The sequence below is a fragment of the Panulirus ornatus genome, chromosome 5 (genome assembly GCF_036320965.1).
Source record: "Panulirus ornatus isolate Po-2019 chromosome 5, ASM3632096v1, whole genome shotgun sequence".
In the NCBI taxonomy this organism is placed as follows: Eukaryota; Metazoa; Arthropoda; class Malacostraca; order Decapoda; family Palinuridae; genus Panulirus; species Panulirus ornatus.
Window position 1 is genome coordinate 19,707,675 of NC_092228.1, and position 25,294 is coordinate 19,732,968.

A 25,294-nucleotide genomic window follows, 5' to 3' on the forward strand; every position below is an offset into this window, starting at 1 on the left:
ACACTTTTGTTGCCTTAAAACTGGTGCTTTTAAAATCATGCCACTGAGGTGGCTAAGGTGCCCAAAAGCAGCCAAGAGCATGATATATTTGCCCAAATGAAAGAAAATGACTTGTCATAATCTTCCCGCTGCAAAAGCTGCCAAAGCCTGCAACCATATGAGAGAAAGCAACTACATTCAAAATATTCATGCCACATAGACATTTCAAATCTCTCTCGCAAGTTTCCCAATCTATTCACAGCTCATGATATAAAAATTGTATCAGATGTTGTACATTGACAGATTACATGTAAAATGTTGAGAATAGTAGTATAAATTTGCAGAGGGAGTATAATGGTGACAGGCACTGAACAGTGGATGGGATGTCTAAAAATCTACTGGTGCCACTGCTTGGCACCAGCCACATGGTAAGTTGATAACAGTTTGTTTTCATTTTGTTTTTCCATTGTTCCATGGTGGTTCAAGGAAGGTTTATATTTCTAATAGTGTATATGTGTAATATAGGCCATCATGGGCATTTAGACATGCTGGTTTGTTTGTTAAAGAGCAGAATGTTAACAACTGCATAATAGTGCCACTTCCCCTCCATCACCTAAGTTAAAATTATCATCATTTCCATGGCATACAGGAAGTATCAAATTTTGCTTTTTCTTGGTTTTCACACTCACAGTTGCTGGGTTCTATTTCATTACTTTCTAAATGTTGATTTGCCAAACTTTGCAATTTCACATTTCTGTTTTCCTCATCTGCCAAGAAGACGGGGTGGGGGTGTGGGAGGGGGGCACCAGATGTTGCACATATACAGTTAAAGTTGTTTTACAGTTGAAACAGATGGTATATTTGTGCTGTTTAGAGCAATATGCACTTGCTGGAAGTGTATTTGTGACAATGGCCTTGAAACACTAGTTATCTGTTCACAAATTTACTGCATATACATATCCTCCCACCTACCAATCCACATCCCCTCCACTATCACATGGGACAGGCCATGTGTTAATGTTGACCACCATGGGTCTTTCATCACATTTGTTTATCCTTATCTTGGAAACAGACAGAATGTAGACATCTCCAACATCCCATTACATGCCTGTGGTGAGATTTGTGCCTGCTGTCCATTAGTAAAGGTGACATTCCAGTTGTTTTTACTTGTACTCCATTTTTCAGAGTTTTTGGATGTTTTATGTTTCTCAGCCCCTAAACAATGGCAATGTCTGTAAATATAAAAAAAACCGGGGGACAGTGATGCCGTTTCCTGTGGGGCGAGATAGTGATAGGAATGGATGTAGGCGAACATGTGTATGTGTCTGTGTGTGTATGCATATGCATTTATATGTTGATATGTATATGTATGTATATGTGCATTTATGTATACATATGTGTATATGGGTGGATGGGCCGTTCTTCGTCTGCTTCCTGGCGCTACCTCATCAACGCAGGAAACGATTATGTATAATGAATAAATAAAAATATGAATGTATAAATATTCTTTTCCCCTTGTGAAGTAACAGACTAGCATTCAAAGGTAAGAAAAATACTCCAAATGTTATATCAACACCAACACCTTTGTGTTGGCCTGGTCCAGTGCCCAGTGGGGAGCAAAAGGTGGTAAGGGTAACAATTCTGACAGCTCCATTAAGTGAGAAACTGAAGGAATTTCTCTTTCTATGTAAGTTGGTTTCACACTCTACTCTTTTTTCATACAAAGGCACAGCTTTGGTTGAGTAAAACATGAATACAATTTGAAACATTATACAACACACAAGAGAAATGAATATGATAAGGGAGATTGACTGGCACATGTGGGGAGGATGATAAAGAATTTGTTTCTTTCTTGAACTTAGTTCACTCAATTCTTGTGCCATACAAAGTCACAGCACTGGTGGTAAATATCATGAGTATATTTTGAAATATTGCACTACTTCTAATAATATTCAGTGTGATAAAGTGACTCCCACATGTGGGGATGATACTGGGTATCCTTTCTTTGGAAATATTCAAGATGTTTACCTATAATCTGTTACCAAACAAATGCAGGATTACATTAAGAGACAATCAGGCTCAGATATTATGTAATTCCCACTCATAGAAAGGCAAAGGTGAATGTGATGAGGGTGGTCTCCCTCCTCATCTTATAATCTTGCTAAAATTGCTAAGTTGTTTATTTCTTCACATTCCTTATGTTATTCTTTATCACTCTCCTATTCAACAAATATATATGATGAGTGTTCCTACTCCTCACTTAGATAATCTGACAATCTATGTATTTTCCACATATCATTGAGTACACATGGCCTGGAGCATGGCTGCCACACATCTTTAATGGTAGCTGTGGGTCTAGGAAGGCACCTCTATAAGCTACTACTGGTTCAATAAGTCTGCTGGATATTCAGACAAAGGCAGGAAGAGTTACGTCATCATGTGACAACTAGAGTCCTCCACTTTAATGGCTAGGGGTTATTTTGCCAAAATGTGCACTCTGATTCAAACTATGATTGTGTCACAAGACCCAAAGATGGGAGCATGAATTTTAACTCAAAACTGTACATGGTGAAATAGGTATTGTTCCTGCTGCTGCACAGATAAGGATTTGTGTGTGAATGTCATCAATAATATTTTCATATAAGCAAAACTATAAAAGCCAGTAAAATTACCAGCAGATTAGGCAGGTGCAAGCAATATTGCCTCAATTTTTCCTAGAAAACCTTCAGCCTCATCTTGGTCAACTGTCACTGTTGACAGTCAGGCATCCTTAAAATCACTCATCACAGAATCCAAAGACAGATCATCTTCATGTAATTCAGGATTATTGGCCTGGTCCCAGAAATCTAGCTAAAAGCAGCTCAATACCCTTCCTACAAAACTTATGAATATGTGCTCTCACTGGCACAGTCAGAGGATAACTGCCACCTCAGCCACTATCCAAGCTCAGCAAGCAGCTTTGAAATGAAGGTGTGAAACCTGAAGTGTAAATGTCCCTCTAGAGTCACTGCTAAACTTGCATAAATATCCATCAAGAGTTGATAAGGGGTTCAGGTATGGCCTTACTAAGAACTTCTGTTGATGACTGAAGTTTTTTTGGGAAAAAATATTTCCATATAATTCACTTACAGGAGATAGTATTCTCTTTTTAGATACCAAAGCATACTTACAGAACATTTTTCATTACATGATGTCAAAGAAGCATAATGATTCCTTGGATTACACTGACAGAAGTGTTTACTTCTTAAAATGTTTTATCCTCATTTGTACAACAATCACCAGCCTTTCATCCATAATCTAAACTTCTCATCAATGAAGTCCATCCATCCTGTCTTCCACTTCAAACATTTTCTCAAATCCTACACCTTTACCTTAACACTGGCATGCTGCATTCTCAAAGTGTCCATTTTCCAGCAAAATATGAAAATAGTATCTGGTTCTTTTTTACTGCTATCCTATTCTACAAAACCAACTTCTCTCCATATCTAGCATCAAAATGTCTAAGAAACAACATCTGATGGCAGAAGAGGAAGAAAAATTAATATCTGTTTCCTTGCACTACCTTGCTAATGTGGGAGACAGTCACTAAGTTTTTTCTTTTTCTTTTAAACTATTCGCCATTTCCCGCATTAGCGAGGTAGCGTTAAGAACAGAGGACTGGGCCTTTGTGAAATATCCTCACCTGGCCCCCCTCTGTTCCTTCTTTTGGAAAATTAAAAAAAAAAAAAAAAAAAAAAAAAAAAAAAAAAAAAACGAGAGGGGAGGATAAGTAAAAACAATATATTTTTGGATGAAACTTGCAAGATGGCATAAACTTCCTCATATACCATTATTCATCTATATAGCGAACTGGACAGGATGTACAAACTGTTTGCTGATGAAAGCAGACTATAGCCATATTTCACAGAGAAGGAATACTGTGCATCAAAATTTAGTTAATTTGTGGCCTAAGGGTTAAATGCACCTCATATATTTTCCTATTCATCTTGTCAGAGATACCTTTGATCAACTTCAGATTCTCCTAGGAAGCATTCTGATGTTAGAGAGTCAACAACGTGAACCATAAAGAAAAATGAGGCAGCCTTTTGTATGGTGGTTGGTTGGTTGTTCTGAAGGGGTATAGGGACAAGTGCATAGTATAAGAGTTGATGTACTACCATCACTCTATCAGTATTCCTTTTCTCTACAGTTTTGTAAATCGTTTCTTTATACTTTCATAGAGTAAACATGTTTATGAGGACTAACGTGTAGATCTTTAATTCTACAGTGCTTATAACGGGGCTAAAGGTATATCTTTCAAGGATCACTCCCCCTAACATCCTACTTCCTTCTCCAACAGCAGTTTTGCAGTATCTACATAACTACATACCTACACACAAAAAACATTATTTATGTGAACAAATGAAAAAAATTACTAAAGTCTCTAAAACATACAGGAGAAATTGTTTCTCTTTCTATATAAATAAGAACAATAGTTGGTGTGTAAATCTGGATTCCTGCTGTGTTAACTCAATTTCACACTTTTAGATGTTTTTTGGGTGACTGTGAAGCATGATAAGGGTTAATACCATAAACATGTAAATATCAATATTTCATTTCAATACAAATGCACTAGAAGATGATACATCTGGTCCCTTCCTGCTGATAACTTATTACACAGTTTCATGTACAAGATAATCACAAAGAAAAAAATGATTGAAAGAACAAAGACTAAAAAAGGGAAAAAGTTTCAAAATTTACACCAGAAATAGAGAGCACTTGTTCTGGCAAGATATCATTCACCAAAGCAATCATTTATTGGGAAGTGGCTGTGTTAACAAGGAATATATAGCGTTGTGTACATTGTCCATGAAGAGATAATTGAAATAATGTACATTAAACAACAAAAAGAATATACAAAATTTTGAAAATAGTACAGTTCACTCAACAGCAAGCAGTCAATCTGAAAAAAGATTGTTTGCTAGCCAATGGCTGCATCCATGCAATCAACAGCAAGCAGTCAATCTGAAAAAAGATTGTTTGCTAGCCAGTGGCTGCATCCATGCATCAGCCAGTACAATGCATGCATATTTTGTTGGACATACAACCTAGATTGTTTACACTGCATATTGCATTATAACAAGCAAGCACCATGAGTCTTGTGCTTCTAGGAAGAGAAATAGGAGAAGCATCAGATGCAAATTTAAAAATCTTTTGGGTTTTAGAGATGGTCGCATGGTGTTCATATTGCAAAAGCCTCCATTTACTATATCAGATCCTGAGCAACTTTATGTAAGCATTATCTCATGATTGCAGAGTATGTTAAGCCACTATTGTTTATTCAAATTTTTAGATTAATAATGTATCTGCACTATCTTTTGTGTGTAATTAGGTTGAGAGATCTCCTACAGGAATGTTATCCCTTATCATCCCATAGAAACCTATGAAAAAATGTGATCACAATCCAGTGTTTTCATAGTGATTTCTAGGAATGAATGCATGCAGTTTGTCACATATGTACATCTCTAATGTGCCATGAATACACGTACTCAACTTTATACGTTCTTTTATATCAGTCCAACAAAACTTTTCAACTTTATGCATTCTTTTATATCAGTCCAACAAAACTTTCACCAATGTCTAATACTATATTGTACAAATTGTTTTACGTCAGTACAAACATATTGGAAAATTATTGAAAAAAAAAAATTCAGGAATCTATTGCATTATCAAGAAACTTATGTAACATCATGTTTTCTCACTTCATTCTCACCAGATTCACAGTCAACAGTTAACAAAAATGAAAATTTCTAAAAACAAAAACTTAACAGCTAATCCCAAGAGGTTGGAGGGGAAGGTGGAGGCATAATGTACTTTTGGCACATTCTGAAGTTTTCAAAATGCGGACTTGGGAAAAAAATATGAAACATATTGAAAATTGTTTGTTTTGAAGAATGTATGTGAGAAATACTTAGAAAAACAGACGGATTTGTATGTAGCATTTATGGATCTGGAGAAGGCATATGATAGAGTTTATAGAGATGCTTTGTGGAAGGTGTTAAGAGTACATGGTGTGGGAGGTAAGTTGCTGGAAGCATTGAAAAGTTTTTATCAAGGATGTAAGGGATATGTATGAGTGGAAAGTGATTGGTTCTCAGTGAATGTCGGTCTGTGGTAGGGATGCATGATGTCTCCATGGTTGTATAATTTGTTTATGGATGGGGTTGTTAGGGAGGTGAATGCAAGAGTTTTGGAGAGAGGGGTAAGTATGCAGTCTGTTGTGGATGAGAGGGCTTGGGAAGTGAGTCAGTTGTTGTTTGCTGATGATACAGAGCTGGTGGCTGATTCGGGTGAGAAACTGCAGAAGTTGGTGACTGAGTTTGGTAAAGTGTGTTAAACATGAAAGCTGAGAGTAAATGTGAATAAGAGCAACGTAATTAGGTTCAGCAGGGTTGAGGGACAAGTTAATTGGGAGGTAAGTTTGAATGGAGAAAAACTGGAGGAAGTGAAGTGTTTTAGATATCTGGGAGTGGATTTAACAGCGGATGGAACCATGGAAGCAGAAGTGAGTCACAGGGCAGGGGAGAGGGTGAAGGTTCTGGGAGCGTTGAAGAATGTGTGGAAGGCGAGAACGTTATCTCGGAGATCAAAAATGGGTATGTTTGAAGGAATGGTGGTTCCAAAAATGTTATATGGTTGCAGAGGATAATGGATGTTTTGGAAATGAAATATTTGAGGACAATATGTGGGGCGAGGTGGTTTGATCAAGTAAGTAATGAAAGGGTAAGAGAGATGTGTGGTAATAAAAAGAGTGTGGTTGAGAGAGCAGAAGAGGGTGTATTGAAATGGTTTGGTCACATGGGGAGAATGAGTGAGGAAAGATTGACAAAGAGGATATATGTGTCAGAGGTGGAGGGAATGAAAAGTGGGAGACCAAATTGGAGGTGGAAAGATGGAGTGAAAAAGATTTTGAATGATCGGGGCCTGAACTTACAGGAGGGTGAAAGGTGTGCAAGGAAATGAGTGAATTGGAAGGATGTGGTATACCGGGGTCGACGTGCTGTCAATGGATTGAACCAGGGCATGTGAAGTGTCTGGGGTAAACCATGGAAAGTTTTGTTTGGTCTGGATGTGGAAAGTGAGCTGTGGTTTCAGTGCATTACACATGACAGCTAGAGAGTGAATGTGAACAAATGTGTCCTTTGTTGTCTTTTCCTAGTGCTACCTTCTACCTTAAGTGCGTACATGTGTGTGTGTGTGTGTGTGTGTGTGTGTGTGTGTGTGTGTGTGTGTGTGTGTGTGTGTGTGGGGGGGGGGGGGTTTGCTGTTTTTCATGTGTGGCGGGGTGGCAAAGAGAATGGATGAAGGCAGCAAGTATGAATATGTATATATGTATAAGTCTGTGTATGTATATGTATGTATACGTTGAAATATATAGGTTTGTATATGGGTGTGTGTGGGCATTTATGTATATACATGTGTATTTGGGTGGGTTGGGCCATTCTTTCGTCTGTTTCGTTGCACTACCTCGCTAACGCGGGAGACAGCGACTAAGTATAATAATAAAAAAAATAATAATATTGAAATTTGTGCCATCATAAATGTAAGTTTGGTGACATTTTCTTGAAACATGGTAAATCAATTACAACATACACAGAGACCTAAATGCAAAAGAGAAGGTTGTACTGCCGCAGGAAGTGGACTGAGGGACTTGGGTAAAGTGCTTGTGTGAGATGTTCAAAACTGGTTCACAGGTATGAACAAATCTGAAATTTTTCCAAATCCAGTATAAGCCATATCCTAATATTGACAGACAAGAGAAATCTAGCCTGTGCTACTGAAAAGTAGCTAAAACAGAAAAACTACAAAAATAGAACTCCAAACAATACAATCATGCCAAAATAACAAAACTTTTGGAAGTCTCTTCATAACAATCAATATCCCAGCAAGAAATCAACAATCATTAAAACTCATACAAGAGAATCTTCTTTCCCTTGAACATGTAAAATATTGCATGCTATGAGATCTTCAAAAGGGATAATGCAATTATGAGAAACTAGTCCACAAGTCTACTGTTAATTTCTGACTTTTGTATAATTTTCATCATTGATACAAACATCATTTGAATGAGAAAACTCAGACATTATTTTTCAAGATTTCAATAACATACAGAAAAAATACCCAGTTAAAAAGTAGGAACTCAGCTCAACTGATGAAATGAAAGATGTACTAAATAACTGTCTGTGTTGCAGCTACAAGGTTGTGAAGTCATCCCCAAGCTGAGGTTCCCTACTTAAGTGATGTCTACGACAATATGATTGAAATCCTCCCACACAGATAGTGGGAGAATTATGACGTACACAGTTTCCACTTTTAGTGAAAAGCAAAGAAAGCCTCCTACTCATTTCCAGACTGTTATGACCACTATCACAACACTCTAGGTTTATTTTACCTCTCATGTTTCACACAATAACACAATTTTACCCTATAACTGGTTCATTTACTCACACTTTCATTAATATCTTCACCCATTACACCTACACCTCATAATGCCCATTCAAAATACCAAATATGGTATACTTTAGTAGTGCTTATCTGATCAACTTATAAAATTTTAATCATGTTTCCCTTTCCCTGGTGGATGCTCCTCTGGTGATACTGCCTTTCCTCGAGTGATGCTGCCTCTCCCTAGGTAATGCTCCACAGATGGTGCTGCCTTTCCTCAAGTAATGCCCCTCAGGTGATGTGGCCTTTCCTCAGATGATGCTCATTTCAACCGAGTGTACAATTATCACAAAGATTATTGTTGCAGGAAGGGATGTATACAACCACTCTTCCTCTTACACTAACAGTTCATCCAGTTCATGATTCACTCACCCTTTTTCTGAGGCTATTCAGTAATGAGAACTGTTGTATCAAGCATGAAGAAACTCTTCTTTCAATGACACATTAATTCACCTTCACAAGAAGTCACTGCAAATCTAATCCATGACCTTAGGAACTCCTTCATCCAAAAGAAAGGTGATATCTTCTTTTCTTCTTTCAATGACAGATCTTTCTGGTTTCTAATATCTTGTTACTCTAACTTTCCTTCTCTTTTCCTTACTGATGATACTACAGCTGTTTTTTTCCTCTGGTAAAAGTTGTTTTGTTTAATCAAAATTTTCCTTTGTTCCTTACTTCAGGACTCCTATGTCCCTTCTAATGTTTCTCTTGCTAATCTTATGCCTCTTCAAATATGTTCCTTGAATAGTCCAAAAAGCACACCCTTCCTTAAAAACAAGCAAAGTATATAGACTGGTCAGTAACACTCCTTGCATTCTGAAAGTGAGTGCCTCTGAGGTTTTGTCTTGCTTCTGCCAAAAAGCTTTAATGTTTTGTCTTTGAAATATCCCACCACACTAGATGCACCCTTTATTAGGGAGGGAATATACAAGAAAAAAAAGTTTCTCAAACATGCAGCAGCTTCATCATCAGTGTACCTGTGCCTAGACAGCCTTAAATCTACAATTACCCGAGATCATCAGCATGCCTGAGGTTTATTCTTCCCAGAGAAATATTCATCATTGAGCTGAATGTTTTACTCATTTCAGCAAGGTTTTCATGAAGCTATAGCGGTAAAAACTCACAGATTATCAATGAAATGGGACAGATGATGACAGCATATAGTCTTTGGTTTATTCATCAATACTATTTGTTTTCTACTCCTTCAAACATCTACTTTAAGCTAGGATCACAGCATCAAAACACCTACCAGCACATTCATTTCTAAACTGAATTTTCTGAATGTTTTTTCATAAAGAGACAAGTGCCACTAAGCTGGACATTTCTATTCATAGCATAACAATATTCATTACTTCTTAATGGTAAAACAGAGAAGTGGAAAGAGAGACACAACTGTTTCTCCCACAATAAACACTATGTAACGCTACTATATAACTGCTTCTTATAGCTGCATCTACAGCATCAAAAAACCAACTTTATTTCTAGACCTGCATTTTCCTTTACTATAAGGCTTTATTCAGTGTTTTTTAGCATGAAAAAGAATCTCAAAACTTCTTAAAACTCCCAACTCAACAGCAAGGTTCTTCTAACATTCCCTTTTTTCCCTCTAATCTACCTATCTATAATTACATCAGGACCTCTTTCTAAGAAACACTCCTAGTGTTACCTAAGACCTCTTTCTAAAAGCTCCTGTTGCTCAAGACTGCTACTTCCAGTTGCAGGGAAATGTGGTCTCCTTTGGAGTGAGATGTTCTTTGACAAGACTGTATTCCCAATGATATAGCCTCACCAAAGGTGATTTTTCACTTGCAGCAACTCTCAGCAGGCTGAGACAGGTAACACCTTCTTTAACTGGAGAAGGAATTTGGAAGTAAAAACTATGAGTTACATTAAATCATTCAAGTAAGTCTGAACAAATCTGGGACATCTGATACTCCATGAATAACATCAGTATTACAATAAATGTTCTATCATCCACCCATCTTCTGAGGACTGCCCCATTCACTCTCCAAAAAACTGGCCCATCCACTCTTCAAATTCTGTACCACCTACTCTCCAAATTCTGCAATATAAAATTTCCAATTCTACAACACCCACACTCCAAGTTGTGCATCATCCTTCCTCCAAATTCTGCATCATCAACCTCCAAGTTCCAGAAACTCATCCCAAAAAACTATAACACCCACTTTCTGAGTTCCAGAAACTCATCCCTAAAAGCCACCAGCACACTGATGCCTAGTTTGATGGCAAAACCTAACAAAGACTACTATTCACATCAAGCACACTGCATTCTCCAAGCCACTTGATGTTATGTTCGTTTTTGTTTTCTATATGTTTTATCATTTTCCCTTTTAGAAAGTTAAAATACAAGGACGGGAGGGTTTCTAGCCCCCCGCTCCCGTCCCCTTTAGTCGCCTTCTACGACACGTGAGGAATGCGTGAGAAGTATTCAGGTGAGAAACTGCAGAAGCTGGTGACTGAGTTTGGTAAAGTGTGTGAAAGAAGAAAGTTGAGAGTAAATGTGAATAAGAGCAAGGTTATTAGGTACAGTAAGGTTGAGGGTCAAGTCCATTGGGAGGTAAGTTTGAATGGAGAAAAACTGGAGGAAGTAAAGTATTTTAGATATCTGGGAGTGGATCTGGCAGCGGATGGAACCATGGAAGCGGAAGTGAATCATAGGGTGGGGGAGGGGGCGAAAATTCTGGGAGCCTTGAAGAATATTTGGAAGTCGAGAACATTATCTCGGAAAGCAAAAATGGGTATGTTTGAAGGAATAGTGGTTCCAACAATGCTGTATGGTTGTGAGGCATGGGCTATGGATAGAGTTGTGCACAGGAGGGTGGATGTGCTGGAAATGAGATGTTTGAGGACAATATGCGGTGTGAGGTGCTTTGATCGAGTAAGTAATGTAAGGTAAGAGAAATGTGTGGAAATAAAGAGAGTGTGGTTGAGAGAGCAGAAGAGGGTGTTTTGAAATGGTTTGGTCACATGGAGAGAATGAATGAGGAAAAATTGACCAAAAGGATATATGTGTCAGAGGTGGAGGGAACGAGGAGAAGTGGGAGACCAAACTGGAGGTGGAAAGATGGAGTGAAAAAGATTTTGAGTGATCAGGGCCTGAACATGCAGGAGGGTGAAAGGCGTGCAAGAAAAAGAGTGAATTGGAACGATGTGGTATACCGGGGTCGACGTGCTGTCAATGGATTGAACCAGGGCATGTGAAGCGTCTGGGGTAAACCATGGAAAGTTCCGTGGGGCCTGGATGTGGAAAGGGAGCTGTGGTTTCGGTGCAGTATTACATGACAGCTAGAGACTGAGTGTGAACGAATGGGGCCCTTGTTGTCTTTTCCTAGCGCTACCTCGCACACATGAGGGGGGAGGGGGTTGTTATTCCATGTGTGGCAAGGTGGCGATGGGAATAAATAAAGGCAGACAGTATGAATTATGTACATGTGTATATATGTACATGTCTGTGTGTGTATATATATGTATACATTGAAATGTATAGGTATGTATATTTGTGTGTGTGGACGTGTATGTATATACATATGTATGAGGGTGGGTTGGGCCATTCTTTCGTCTGTTTCCTTGCGCTACCTCGCTGACGCGGGAGACGGTGACAAAGCAAAATAAATAAATATAAATGTTTTATCATTATCATGCAATAGTTAGTGTGGCTAAAAACAGCACAAAAACAGTGCAGAACAATCAGTTAATCAAACCTTAAGTCAACTGGAGGATGATACTTTCAGTCCACAACCTGTTTACCATAAACAGAAACCAAATTCCACCTCACCACTACTCACTCAACAATGTAAAAATCGCAGAATGATTAGCAAATACACTGCTGGAACATCATGAACATAATATTTCCCAGAAACACATACCCAAAATCCCCAGTATACTGACACTTCCTCAGCTCGCAAAACATCTTGAGGCCTACAAGTCACACCACCTTTTCTAAGCCTCTTGATGGGCATTCATTTTTATATCTTTGAACTTTTTATAACTGCCATATTGCTGTCACAATACAATTAAAGTCAGCACAGTAACAGTAAAGAAGCAATAATGTAACAATAACAGTAAAGAAGCAATCATGTAACAATCATAGTAATAATAATAATAATAATAATAATAATAATAATAATAATAATAATAATAATAATAATAATTTATCTATTTATTTTGCTTTGTCGCTGTCTCCCGCATTTGCGAGGTAGCGCAAGGAAACAGACGAAAGAATGGCCCAACCCACCCACATACACATGTATATACATACACGTCCACACACGCAAATATACATACCTATACATCTCAACATATACATATATATATATACAAACACTGAGACATATACATATATACTGTATACATATATACTGTCATACTGTCTGCCTTTATTTATTCACATCGCCACCTCGCCACACATGGAATAACAACCCCCTCCCCCCTCATGTGTGCGAGGTAGTGCTAGGAAAGGACAACAAAGGCCCCATTCGTTCACACTCAGTCTCTAGCTGTCATGTAATAATGCACCGAAACCACAGCTCCCTTTCCACATCCAGGCCCCACAGAACTTTCCATGGTTTACCCCAGACGCTTCACATGCCCTGGTTCAATCTATTGACAGCACGTTGACCCTGGTATACCACATCATTCCAATTCACTCTATTCCTTGCATGCCTTTCACCCTCCTGCATGTTCAGGCCCCGATCACTCAAAATCTTTTTCACTCCATCTCTCCACCTCCAATTTGGTCTCCCACTTCTCGTTCCCTCCAACTCTGACACATATATCCTTTTTGTCAATCTTCCCTCACTCATTCTCTCCATGTGACCAAGCCATTTCAAAACACCCTCTTCTGTTCTCTCAACCACACTCTCTTTGTTACCACACATCTCTCTTACCCTATTATCACTAACTCGATCAAACCACCTCACACCACATATTGTCCTCAAACATCTCATTTCCAGCACATCCACCCTCCTCCGCACAACTCTATCCATAGCCCACGCCTCGCAACCATACAACATGGTTGGAACCACTATTCCTTCAAACATACCCATTTTTGCTTTCCGAGATAATGTTCTCGACTTCCACACATTCTTCAAGGCTCCCAGAATTTTCGCCCCCTCCCCCACCCTATGATTCACTTCCGCTTCCATGGTTCCATACACTGCCAGATCCACTCCCAGATATCTAAAACACTTCACTTCCTCCAGTTTTTCTCCATTCAAACTAACCTCCCAACTGACTTGACCCTCAACCCTACTGTACCTAATAGCCTTGCTCTTATTCACATTTACTCTCAACTTTCTCCTTTCACACACTTTACCAAACTCAGTCACCAGCTTCTGCAGTTTCTCACATGACCAGCACTGTATCATCAGCAAACAACAACTGACTCACTTCCCAAGCTCTCTCATCCACAACAGACTGCATACTTGCCCCTCTTTCCAAAACTCTTGCATTCACCTCCCTAACAACCCCGTCCATAAACAAATTAAACAACCAGGGAGACATCACACACCCCTGCCGCAAACCTACATTTACATTTACCTAATAATATCAATATAATAATAATAATTAATATCATAAAGATCATTGACTGATACACCAAATAACTAAGATAACAACAAGAATTAATCAGATTTCTATTACCAACTACATCCCATTAAAAACTGAATATGTCCCCTAAACATGGTGTGGCAAGGTGTCTTTGAAGGCACCTACAACACACTTATCAAAGTATCACTTCTCTTCTGAAGCATGCCTTAGAATTTTTTTTTAACCTTACCTACAACCAAGGAGCACACATAAACAAAATGCATTATGTTACAAAATACTGACAAATCATCTTTTTTGGCCTACATGCAAAACAAATCAACTGGCTCTTTGGCATATGTAGAGGCCCTTTGGGGACTGCAATATGTATTTCAATCATGGTTTCGAGCATCTACACCCAAGATAATGAACACCATTTTACCAAATGCAACACAAAGAGGCTTAAATATCAGTATCATTCTTTTCCATCCATTGTGCAAGTATTGTGGCAGTCAAGGACTACTTCTAGCCAAGCCTGGTGGGATCCAGCACAGAAGTGGCATGAAGATGCATAACCTCTGTAGTAGGCAAGGGACATCTGAGTATATATTTTACATGTCCTCTTTGTATGGTCCTTACCAGTATAAAAAATTGTGCCTATAGTTTTAGTACACGCAATATCATTCTTCCATGTATCTAATTTACAGATTAAGGTTCATGTTTGGGTCACGGCTAAAAAGTTCAGAGCTGCATCCTTATGGAGACTCGTGCTCTGAACTCGTGCAACACACATAATGTGTTGATTGCCCAGTTCTATGGTAACTATTGCTCACAACAACAGTAACCAATAGCATGATCATTTGCCGATATGCCACATAACTACACAGGAATCAACAAGACATATCATCACCTACAACCAGACAGAAATAACAGAGGTTTACTGACTGAAGAAGCAAGGTATCTGGTAGTATACGAAACAATTATCAAGGGATCACTTCTCCCAAGAGATATGCATAACAAAACCACAAAATCTAAGTAATCAACTACAAATCAAAGAGTTCACATAAAAGAACTGCACACATCATAAAAATCTGGCACCTTACCTTTTTTTTAGGCCTATAAGCAAACCATGAATTAACAACTTAGTATGTTCAAAGCATATGTACTGTACATGTACAATTATTACATATCTTCTTCAAATGGTTTTCACCAGTGTCAAAGAAATGTGACTGAAGTTCTTTTACTGCAATCATTTTCACACTTTCATGTGCTTCATTTAAGAAATAAGGTTCATGTTCAGGTCCTTGTTAAAAAGTTATAAACTGCATCCTTCTAGGCCCCTAGGGTCTTGAGAATTTCAAACAACTGCTACAAATAATGTATACAGCACTATCTTATTTCAAACAATGCTCGCAACATCAATATAATCAACAGCAAGATCATCAATGATACATCAGCTGATGTAAGTAGAATTTAAAACACAAATTATCATACAGAACCATAGAGTAATACCACTTGTTTACCGAGATGCAGTAAGGTGTCATTGAAAGTATCTATTAGACAATTATCAAAGGATCACTTCTATTTTAAGATACCTATGAGACAATTATCAAGGATCACTTCTATTTTAAGGTATGTCAAAACCACTGAAATTCAAATCATTAACTATAATCCAAAGCATTCAAACAATAACCAAAAATATACACTTAAAAATGACTCACCTTTCAGGACTGTATGCAAAACATAAATCAAATGGGTCTAATGCACCTTTACAGACTTCACAAACCAAGTGCTATACTCTCTGCATCATCATCGCTATCATCAAAGAATCAAGGCCCAAGGTCGTCTTTAGCAAGCTATATCAAACCTCCACTTTCTTCACCTGAGGGTTAAGGTTCACTTTATGGTCCTTATTAGAAAGTTTAGGACTGGATTCTTCTTGTAAAATAGTTAACAATGCTAATTAAGCAGTAATAATGTGAAAAATTCCTCCCAAACTGTTAAAAAATATATTAAGTACCATGTGTCTATAATGTTCAGAGGGAATGAGTGATGACCTGATGATGACAATAACATGATGCACAAGTTGCTTTACAGAGTTCTACTAGTAGAAGAGAGTGTATTGAGATGGTTTGGTCACATGGAGAGAATGCGTGAGGAAAGATTGACAAAGAGGATATATGTGTCAAAGGTGGAGGGAACGAGAAGTGGGAATTCAAATTGGAGGTAAAAGGATGGAGTGAAAAAGATTTTGAGTGATTGGGGCCTGAACATACAGGAAGGTGAAAGGCTTGCAAGGAATAGAGTGACTTGGAAAGATGTGGTATACCGGGGTAGATGTGCAGTCAATGGATTGAACCAAGGCATGTGAAGCATCTGGGGTTAACCATGGAAAGTTGTGTGGGGCCTGGATGTGGAAACGCAGCTGTGGTTTTGGTGCATTACACATGACAGGTAGTCTGGGTGTGGATGAATGTGGCCTTTGTTGTTCTTTCCTAGCGCTACTTCGCGCACACGCAGGGGGAGGGGGATGTCATTTCATGTGTGGTTGGGTGGCAGCAGGAATGGATGAAGGCAGCATGTATGAATATGTGCATGTGTATATATGTATATGTCTGCGTATGTATATGTTGAAATGTATAGGTATGTATATATGTGTGTGGGCGTTTATGTATATAAATAAGTATGTGGGTGGGTTAGGCCATTCTTTTGTCTGTTTACTTGTGCTACCTCGCTAACAAGGGAGACAGTGACAAAGTATAACACATAAATAAATAAATAAAAGAGATTTGGGGTGAGAGAGTATCATTAAATTTTAGGGAGAATAAAAAGATGCTTTGGAAGGAGGTAAATAAAGTGCGTAAGACAAGAGAACAAATGGGAACATCGGTGAAGGGGGCTAATGGGGAGGTGATAACAAGTAGTCGTGATGTGAGAAGGAGATGGAGTGAGTATTTCAAAGGTTTGTTGAATGTGTTAGATGATAGAGTGGCAAATATAGGGTTTTTTTTGGACGAGGTGGTGTGTGAAGTGAGAGGGTTAGGGTGAATGATTTGGTAAACAGAGAAGAGGTAGTAAAAGCTTTGCGGAAGATGAAAGCCGGCAAGGCAGCGGGTTTGGTTGGTACTGCAGTGGAATTTATTAAAAAAGGGGGTGACTGTGTTCTTGACTGGTTGGTAAGGATATTTAATGTATGTATGACTCATGGTGAGGTGCCTGAGGATTAGTGGAATGCTTGCATAGTGCCATTGTACAAAGGCAAAGGGGATAAAGGTGAGTGCGCAAATTACAGAGGTATAAGTTTGTTGAGTATTCCTGGGAAAGTATATGGGAGGGTATTGGCTGAGAGGGTGAAGGCATGTACAGAGCATCAGATTGGGGAAGAGCAGTGTGGTTTCAGAAGTGGTAGAGGATGTGTGGATCAGGTGTTTGCTTTGAAGAATGTATGTGAGAAATACTTAGAAAAGCAAATGGATTTGAATGTAGCATTTATGGATCTGGAGAGGGCATATGATAGAGTTGATAGAGATGCTCTGTGGAAGGTATTAAGAATATATGGTGTGGGAGGCAAGTTGTTAGAAGCAGTGAAAAGCTTTTATCAAGGATGTAAGGCATGTGTGCAAGTGGGAAGAGAGGAATGTGATTGGTTCTCAGTGAATGTTGGTTTGTGGAAGGGGTGCGTGATGTCTCCATGGTTGTTTAATTTGCTTATGGATGGGGTTGTTAGGAGGGTGAATGCAAGAGTTTTGGAGGGAGGGGCAAGTATGCAGTCTGTTGTGGATGAGAGAGCTTGGGAAGTGAGTCAGTTGTTGTTCACTGATGATACAGCGCTGGTGGCTGATTCATGTGAGAAACTGCAGAAGCTGGTGACTGAGTTTGGTAGTGTGTGAAAGAAGAAAGCTGAGAGTATATGTGAATAAGAGCAAGGTTATTAGGTACAGTAGGGTTGAGGGACAAGTTAGTTGGACGTAAGTTTGAATGGAGAAAAACTGGAGGAAGTGAAGTGTTTTAGATATCTGGGAGTGGATTTGGCAGCAGATGGAACTATGGAAGCAGAAGTGAGTCAGAGGGTAGGGAAGGGGGCGAAGGTTCTGGTAGCACTGAAAAATGTGTGGAAGGCGAGAACATTATCTTGGAAAACAAAAATAGGTATGTTTGAAGGAATAGTGGCTCCAACAATGTTATATGGTTGCGAGGCATGGGCTATAGATAGAGTTGTGTGGAAGATATCTGGGAGTGAATTTAGCAGCTGATGGAACCATGGAAGTGGAAGTAAGTCGCATGGTGGGAGAGGGGGTAAAGGTTCTGGGAGCGTTGAAGAATGTGTGGAAGGCGAGAACGTTATCTCGGAGAGCAAAAATGGGTATGTTTGAATGATTTGTGGTTCCAACAATGTTTTATGGTTGTGAGGCGTGGGCTATAGATAGGGTTATGCAGAGGAGGATGGATGCATTGGAAATGTTTGAGGACAATATGTGGTATGAGGTGGTTTGATCAAGTAAGTAATGAAAGGGTAAGAGAGATGTGTGGTAATAAAAAGATTGTGGTTGAGAGAGCAGAAGAGGGTGTTTTGAAATGGTTTGGTCACAGGGAGAGAATGAGTGAAGAAAGATTGACAAAGAGGATATATGTGTCAGAGGTGGAGGGAATGAGGAGAAGTGGGAGACCAAAGTGGAGCAATGAAAATACGAGGAATTCAGCTGTGAACACGGACAAATCATTACATACACATATACAAACAATAAATTCAGCGTTCCCAGTAAAGCACCCATATGCACAACCTCACAAACAGGAACTGTTAATAATACCTTTAACTTGCAAAAAAATAAGTGTACAGGCATTACTTACATAGCAGGAGTGCATGTGACAAGGACAGACAAGAAAAAGTGGCGGGAGGTCAAGAGGAAGGTACACAGGATGGAAAAAAAGGCAAACGAGACTTGGGGTGAGCAATTATCAGCAAACTTTAAGAAAAATAAGAGAATGTTTTCAAAGGTGGTAAATAGTGAAAAGAACAAAAGGGAGCAACAGTGAAGGGGGAAGAAGGAGTATCAGAAATAAGAAGAGGTGATGAGGCGATGGAAGACTTGTGACTGTATTTGATGATAGGGTAGCAGATGTAAGGTGTTCTGGACATGGAGGGTTGCAAGGTGAGAGAGTCATGGAGAGTAGTTTTATGAAAAGGGAAGAGATGGTGAAGGCCTTGCATAATATGTAGTACAGCAAAGTGGCTGAAGTGGATGGGACTGCAGCTGAATTTCTTAAGAGAGTGGGAGTGACTATGCTGTTGACAGGTTAGCTAGGATTTTCACTGTATATATGTCTCACACTGTAGAGCACGAGGATTGTCAGAATGCCTGTAAATGCCATCATATAAAGGCACGGGAGCCATAAGTGAATGTCTGAATTATGGAAGTATAAGTTTGTTGGGTGTACCTGGTAAGTTGTATGGAGGAGTGATGATAGATAGGGCAGTGGTATGCACAGAGTATCAGACTGGGAGGGGACACAGTGGTTTTAGGAGTGCTAAATGATGCATGGAACAGGTGTTTGCTTTGAAGACTTTGAATGTGAAACACATAGGGAAACAGAGGGAATTTTATGTGGCATTTATGGATCTGGAGAATGCATATGATCAAGTGGTAAAAATACTTTATGTAAGGTATTACAAAAATTTGGTGTGGAAGGAAAGTCACATGAAGTGGTCAGTTCTCAACAAGAGAGTATGGCGTGTGAGTGAGTAGGAAGAGAGGATGGTGGTGGTTCTAGGTAAAGGTGGACCTACAGCAAGGGTATGCGATGTCACCATGGCTGTTTATTGTTAATACATGGGATGGTTAGGGAGGTGAATGCAAGGCCTTGGAGAGGAGGTAGGTCTGTAGTCTGTTGGAGGTGGGGAGACCTGGGTAATGAGTCAGTTGCTGTCTATTGATGACATGATGCTGGTGGCAGATTCAAATGAGATAGTGGAGAAGCTGGGTTTTTAGGCTGTAAGAGCTTGTGAAAGGAGAGAGTTGACAGGAAATGTAAATATAAGTAATGCTATTTGGTTTAGCACCAGAGACACAAAAGTGAGTTGTGGTGTGCTTGAATTCAGAGAACCTGGGGAAAGTGGAGTGTTTTAGATACCTAAAAGTGGCCATTTCAGCAAATGAAACCATAGGAGTTGAAGGTAGCCACTGGTTGGATGAAGGGGCTAAGGCATGCTGAGAAGTGGGTGGGAAGAGATGTCAATGTCTGTGAGGTGAATGACAGGCAAATTTGGTGGTACAGCAGTCCTGACAGTGCTTATGGGCATGAGGTGTAGGCTGTATATAAGAAAGTATGGAACAGAGTTGATGTGTTGATAATTACACGGGGACAAAATGTGCTGTGAAAAGGATTTATTGAATAAGAAATGATTGGATAAGAAACAAAGTGTGGTAATTAGAGGAGTAGGTATGAAAGAGCAGAGAGCATGTGCTGAAATGGTTTGAACATATGGACAGGATGAGTAAGGAGAGGATGATTTAGAGGGTATACATTTTAGAAACGGAGGAACCACCAAAAAAGGGAAAGCTGAGGAGGAGGTGGAAAGATTGAGTGAAAGAAGCCTCAATTATTCAGGACCTGAAAATCTAGGAGCATGTGGTGTGCATGGGATAGAGCAAATCAGAGCAACGTGGAATGCACAATGCAGCATGCCAACAACATCCTGAACCAGGGCATACGGAATGGTTCACGGAAACTATGATAAGATCTGTGAGACCTAGTTGTGGACTCTGGGTTCTGGTTTTGGTGCATTATACATAACACCAAGAGTGGAAATGAGACTGTTCTTCATCTGTTCCTAGCACTACCTTGTGAACATACAAAATAGTGTACAAAGCATAAAAAAATAATTTAGGTATTTCATCATTAATGTAGGAAATATCAAAAGTTCATGGTAAAAGTACAAGATATTTAGTCCAAATTACTTGGGACCAAGCATTTTCAGATTAGTCTTTTTTGGATCAGAGTTACTGCACTACTCTTTCTGGCAGGCTTTTCCTCTTTTAAAATGTAATCTTTATGTAATTCTAGTGAATATGCACCATATGAAACAAAAACTTTTATATACTGTATTTATACAAAATTCTTCTTAGGCTATTATGCCTCTAACACGTATAATGTACACTCTGGAGGAATCTGGTAATTGCAAGCACATTAATGATGAGGCACTAGTGGTTAGATGTAAGCTGCATGCTAAAATAAAAGCAGATATAGAGCAATAAGCCATAGAAAAGGACAAAGCAATACCACATACTACCATGAATTCAAACTCTTGTGAGACATGTGACATTATAGCTGGAATCTTAAATTCATGGCACTTGCATTTTGGATTTGCACATTAAAGATATTCACAATGATCTATCTGTACTGGAATATGAGCAATTCAAGTTGACAAAAAAATCAGTAAACTCTTTTCTTATTGATATACCATTTTCAACATGGAGAGGTAGCACCAGGAAAACAATGGCCTCACTCTCTAGCTGTCATTTATGATGCACTAAAACCAGGCCCCCTAATCCACAGCCAAGACCCATAAACCTACCTGTAGTTTTACTTTGCTACTTCCTTTGCCCAGTTTGGCCTACTGACAGGAAAATGCTCCTTGAACACCATAGCGCTCCACTTTGCTCTAAACAATGCATGCCTTGAACCCTCCTGCATGCTCAGGCCCAGATAATTCAAAGCCTCTTTCACTCCATCCTTCTATCTTATTCTCTCTCTCTCTCTCTCCCTCTCTTCTCCCTCCATTTCTGATACTACCAGAATATCCTCTCAGTCTCTCCTTAACTCATTCTCTCTGTATATCCAGATCATTTCAGCACACACTGTTCAGCTTTCTGCTTACTACCAAAACTCTCTTTACATGCTCATTCCTTACCCAATCAACCTGACTTGCACTACATACGGTCCCCAAGCATTTGTTTCCAATATTTCCACCCTCTTCCAATCTTTTGCATTTAGAACCCATACAGAACTCATACAGAACTATTGGGACTACCATACCAACAATCATTCCAATCTTTACCTCTCTTTCCAAACTCCTTAATGCACCCAAATCTTTGCACCTCATTCACCCTAAGGCTTACTTAAGCTCCTATAGTTCCACAAGCTGCCAAGTCCACTTCTACATATTCAAAACATTCTACTTCTTGCAGACAGCAGATTCTGCACACTCTTACTTAAGTCTACTACCAGAGCTGTAATATCCCAAAACAATAAATGACTCATCTCCTAAGCCCCTCCACCCAAGTGCAGTGAAGATCTGCCTTTCTCAACGAGATCCTCACATTTACTTAATTCCCTCACAATCCCATCCATAAAAAGATTAAACAGCAATGGTGACATTTCACACTCTTGATGCAGACACTTTCACTTAGAACCACTCATCCTCCCTCCCTTCCTGCTTGCTTGATAAGAACTCCTCACTGCTCCTAGCAGCTTTCCTCACATATGCAGTGTTCACAGTCCCTCCACAAAGCATCCCTCACAGAGCCTTCTCATATGCTTTCTCCAGATGTAAGTAAATGCATGGCATATATAAATTCCTTCCTTCTTGAAGCATTTCTCATACAAATTCTTAAAAGCAAATAACTGGCCCAAACATCACTCATCACTCATTTACCTTCCTTTTCAGCCTAATGCTAATTTTTCTTATACATCTCTCAATCACGCACACATTCCTTTATCCATCACAATGGACCACATGTTTTCAACTGGGTTCTGGTTGGGCCTGTGCCCTGGACAATCCTTGAAATAATTAACCTCATTATCATTCAGCCACTGTTAACAGACCGAGCAGTGTTGTAGGAAGTACCATCCTGCATATATATTTTTTCCCTTGCACTTCCAATTAATCAGGTATATGATCAATAAGTAAATCTAAGTATATTACCTTGCTTACTTTACAGCTGAAACAGCCCCAAACCATTATAGGATGGTAATTTGCAGACTTTTCTATGTACTCTGGCAGGTGTGGGTACAAATGGGGTGGTTGTGCATCCTCCTCCTGGTGTTCCAGTCCCACAAAAAGTGGACTCCTCACTCCACATCAAAGGTCTCCATGTTTTCTGGTTGTAAACATTCTATTTCTAGCAAAATTTCACTTGTTTATCCTTCAGGGTGGCAGTCAGTGCAAGTTTACCTCATGCAAGAAAATTTTGAAATCCCAAGTCATTATGAAGTAACGTTTGAACATTTCTTGGCAATACATCTTTCAAGCAATTTTGGATTCTGCTTGATTCCATGGGCTGTCAGGGATAAGCCGGCCTTACTTGTCTTGTAATCACTTTGTGGGTCTTAGGAGACATTAATCTTCACCAACCAGACTTGAGACAATGAGCTGGTAAAACAGACTCCTCTCATTCCTTAAAATGCTTCACCAACCTTTGAACACTTTACTGACAGACACCTGTTTGCTCAGCAATGTATCTGAAATTATGCTTTGCAAAGTCCCCCATTCTTGTAAAACTCCTTAGCATAATGGGATGGCACAAGAGCTAGATAATTACGAACAAATATGGAGAAAAAATATCGAACATGCAGAGACAAACAAAACAGACATAAGGCTAACGGGTGCTGAAAACAAAACGAAGGTTAACGCCTATTGTCACACTATTGTTCAACATATGATCAGAAATGTCGATGCATGACAATATATAACACTTGCCAGGCTCTTTATTGAGACATAAAAGGATTTCCCCAATAAGTTTAAGTTGATTGCCTTCTTGCATCTTGATTTTTGACAGACTGTACAATCGAAAAATCAAACATATCTACATGGCAAATTCATACATATGCAGCATAATCATACATATCTACATATACTGCTCGTACAGTGCATATCAAAATCAAGGTAAAATCATACACAATCTTCAATAAATAGCCGATCGCCGTTTAACCTTGTTATGGACATATAAACCATGGTTATTTGGCCCAGATACAACCCCAGTCAAATAATGCATGGTTATTTGGTTGGGAATCCTTGGGCAATAACTTTATATTTGTACTTGCAGAACAAATATATCATCACTACAAAATGATATCATGATACTTCTATATCATTCAGATGGTGCCCTTAAACTTCAGAACTACTAACAAAACAGTATAGAGGACCACAGAGTGAACCTTAACTTATCAAGGAATACATTAACAATAATCTTTCACGGAATCCGGTGAGGTATGACCAGTAGTCAATCCAACTCCCAGACTTGATAAGGTCAAAGCAACCGCGCGTGTCAACAACTTCACTAAATTGTTAATGATCATAATAAGTACTGCAATTGTAAACACTGCCGTTCAACATTGAAGTAACCATCTACCTTTAATGTCATAATGTTTATAAAGTTACTCATGTTGATATTGCTGCTAAATTGTTCCTCACCTTGGCCATTCCACGTCCAATTAATGATCACATATACCCCACCAATGGCTGGCAGGTGTGTACTATTCAACTTTCCTCGTTAAGATCACAGAAACCTAGGTCGTAATTTCAATAGACTGAGATCTCTTGAGATGATACATGTAATGACACTCATCAAAAAGGTCAACTGACTTACCTTAGTGGAGGAAATCGTATTCTTGAGGGCGAGGGAGACTCCCACATAACAGCCGTCAGCCTCACCTCACGTCTGATACCTTGTACTGCTTCCCATACAATCCCTTTGCAAATTACGCACAAATAAAACTTCCAAATAATATCATGTACAGATAAAGTAGCATTAAACACTATGCATAAACAAATGCACGTGTAGTGAAAGCCTCAAACTACATAATGTTTCAGGGGGATTTGCATTCTCTTGTTGATTGCAATAGGTATGATAAGGTAATTATTCTGTACACAAGCGACCCCATGACAGTGTTTGTTCCCATCCAGTAAAGAGAAAATATGTAGATGTTTGGATAATCGATGATTATTGCCTCCCGGCGAATAATTATAGCATGAATTCAGATGAAATGTGCATATCATAAATATCTACAGAGATTTCCATCTAAAATTCCCTGAAATTATGAGGAACGAAATTACTTACCTTTTTGTCTATATATTGTGGAAGTCCCTCGCAAATCAAACAGTCGTCTTCCACAAACTGTGTTCTACGTAGACCTCATGACAAAAAAAAAAATTTAATGGATTGAGTTCAGTCCTTATCATGCACAATGCGATGTTTCACTCCGCTGGAAGGGTGAACTGAGTGGCACGCAACATTTATGGGTTACCGTCCCACTCTGAAGGTAAGAGGAGTGTCACAATCCCTAAATT

At 39.1% G+C, this 25,294-nt stretch overlaps 1 protein-coding gene across 8 annotated transcripts in view; it reads right to left on the bottom strand.

Annotated features, from left to right (window-relative positions):
* Positions 1 to 25,294, bottom strand: part of schlank (ceramide synthase schlank) — a 211,608-nt gene that overhangs the window by 186,256 nt on the left and 58 nt on the right. For 2 of the 8 annotated variants that reach the window (XM_071661805.1, XM_071661810.1), the window contains exon 1: positions 25,065 to 25,294. This exon is cut by the window's right edge. Coding sequence is in view for 2 of the 8 variants with exons in the window: in XM_071661809.1 (XP_071517910.1) it covers positions 24,594 to 24,640 (47 nt within the window). In the remaining 6 variants the exon portion in view is untranslated. Of the gene's footprint in view, positions 1 to 24,593; positions 24,877 to 25,064 lie in introns of those variants that run through there. The other 6 variants (XM_071661809.1, XM_071661808.1, XM_071661799.1 and 3 more) reach the window with 6 other exon arrangements.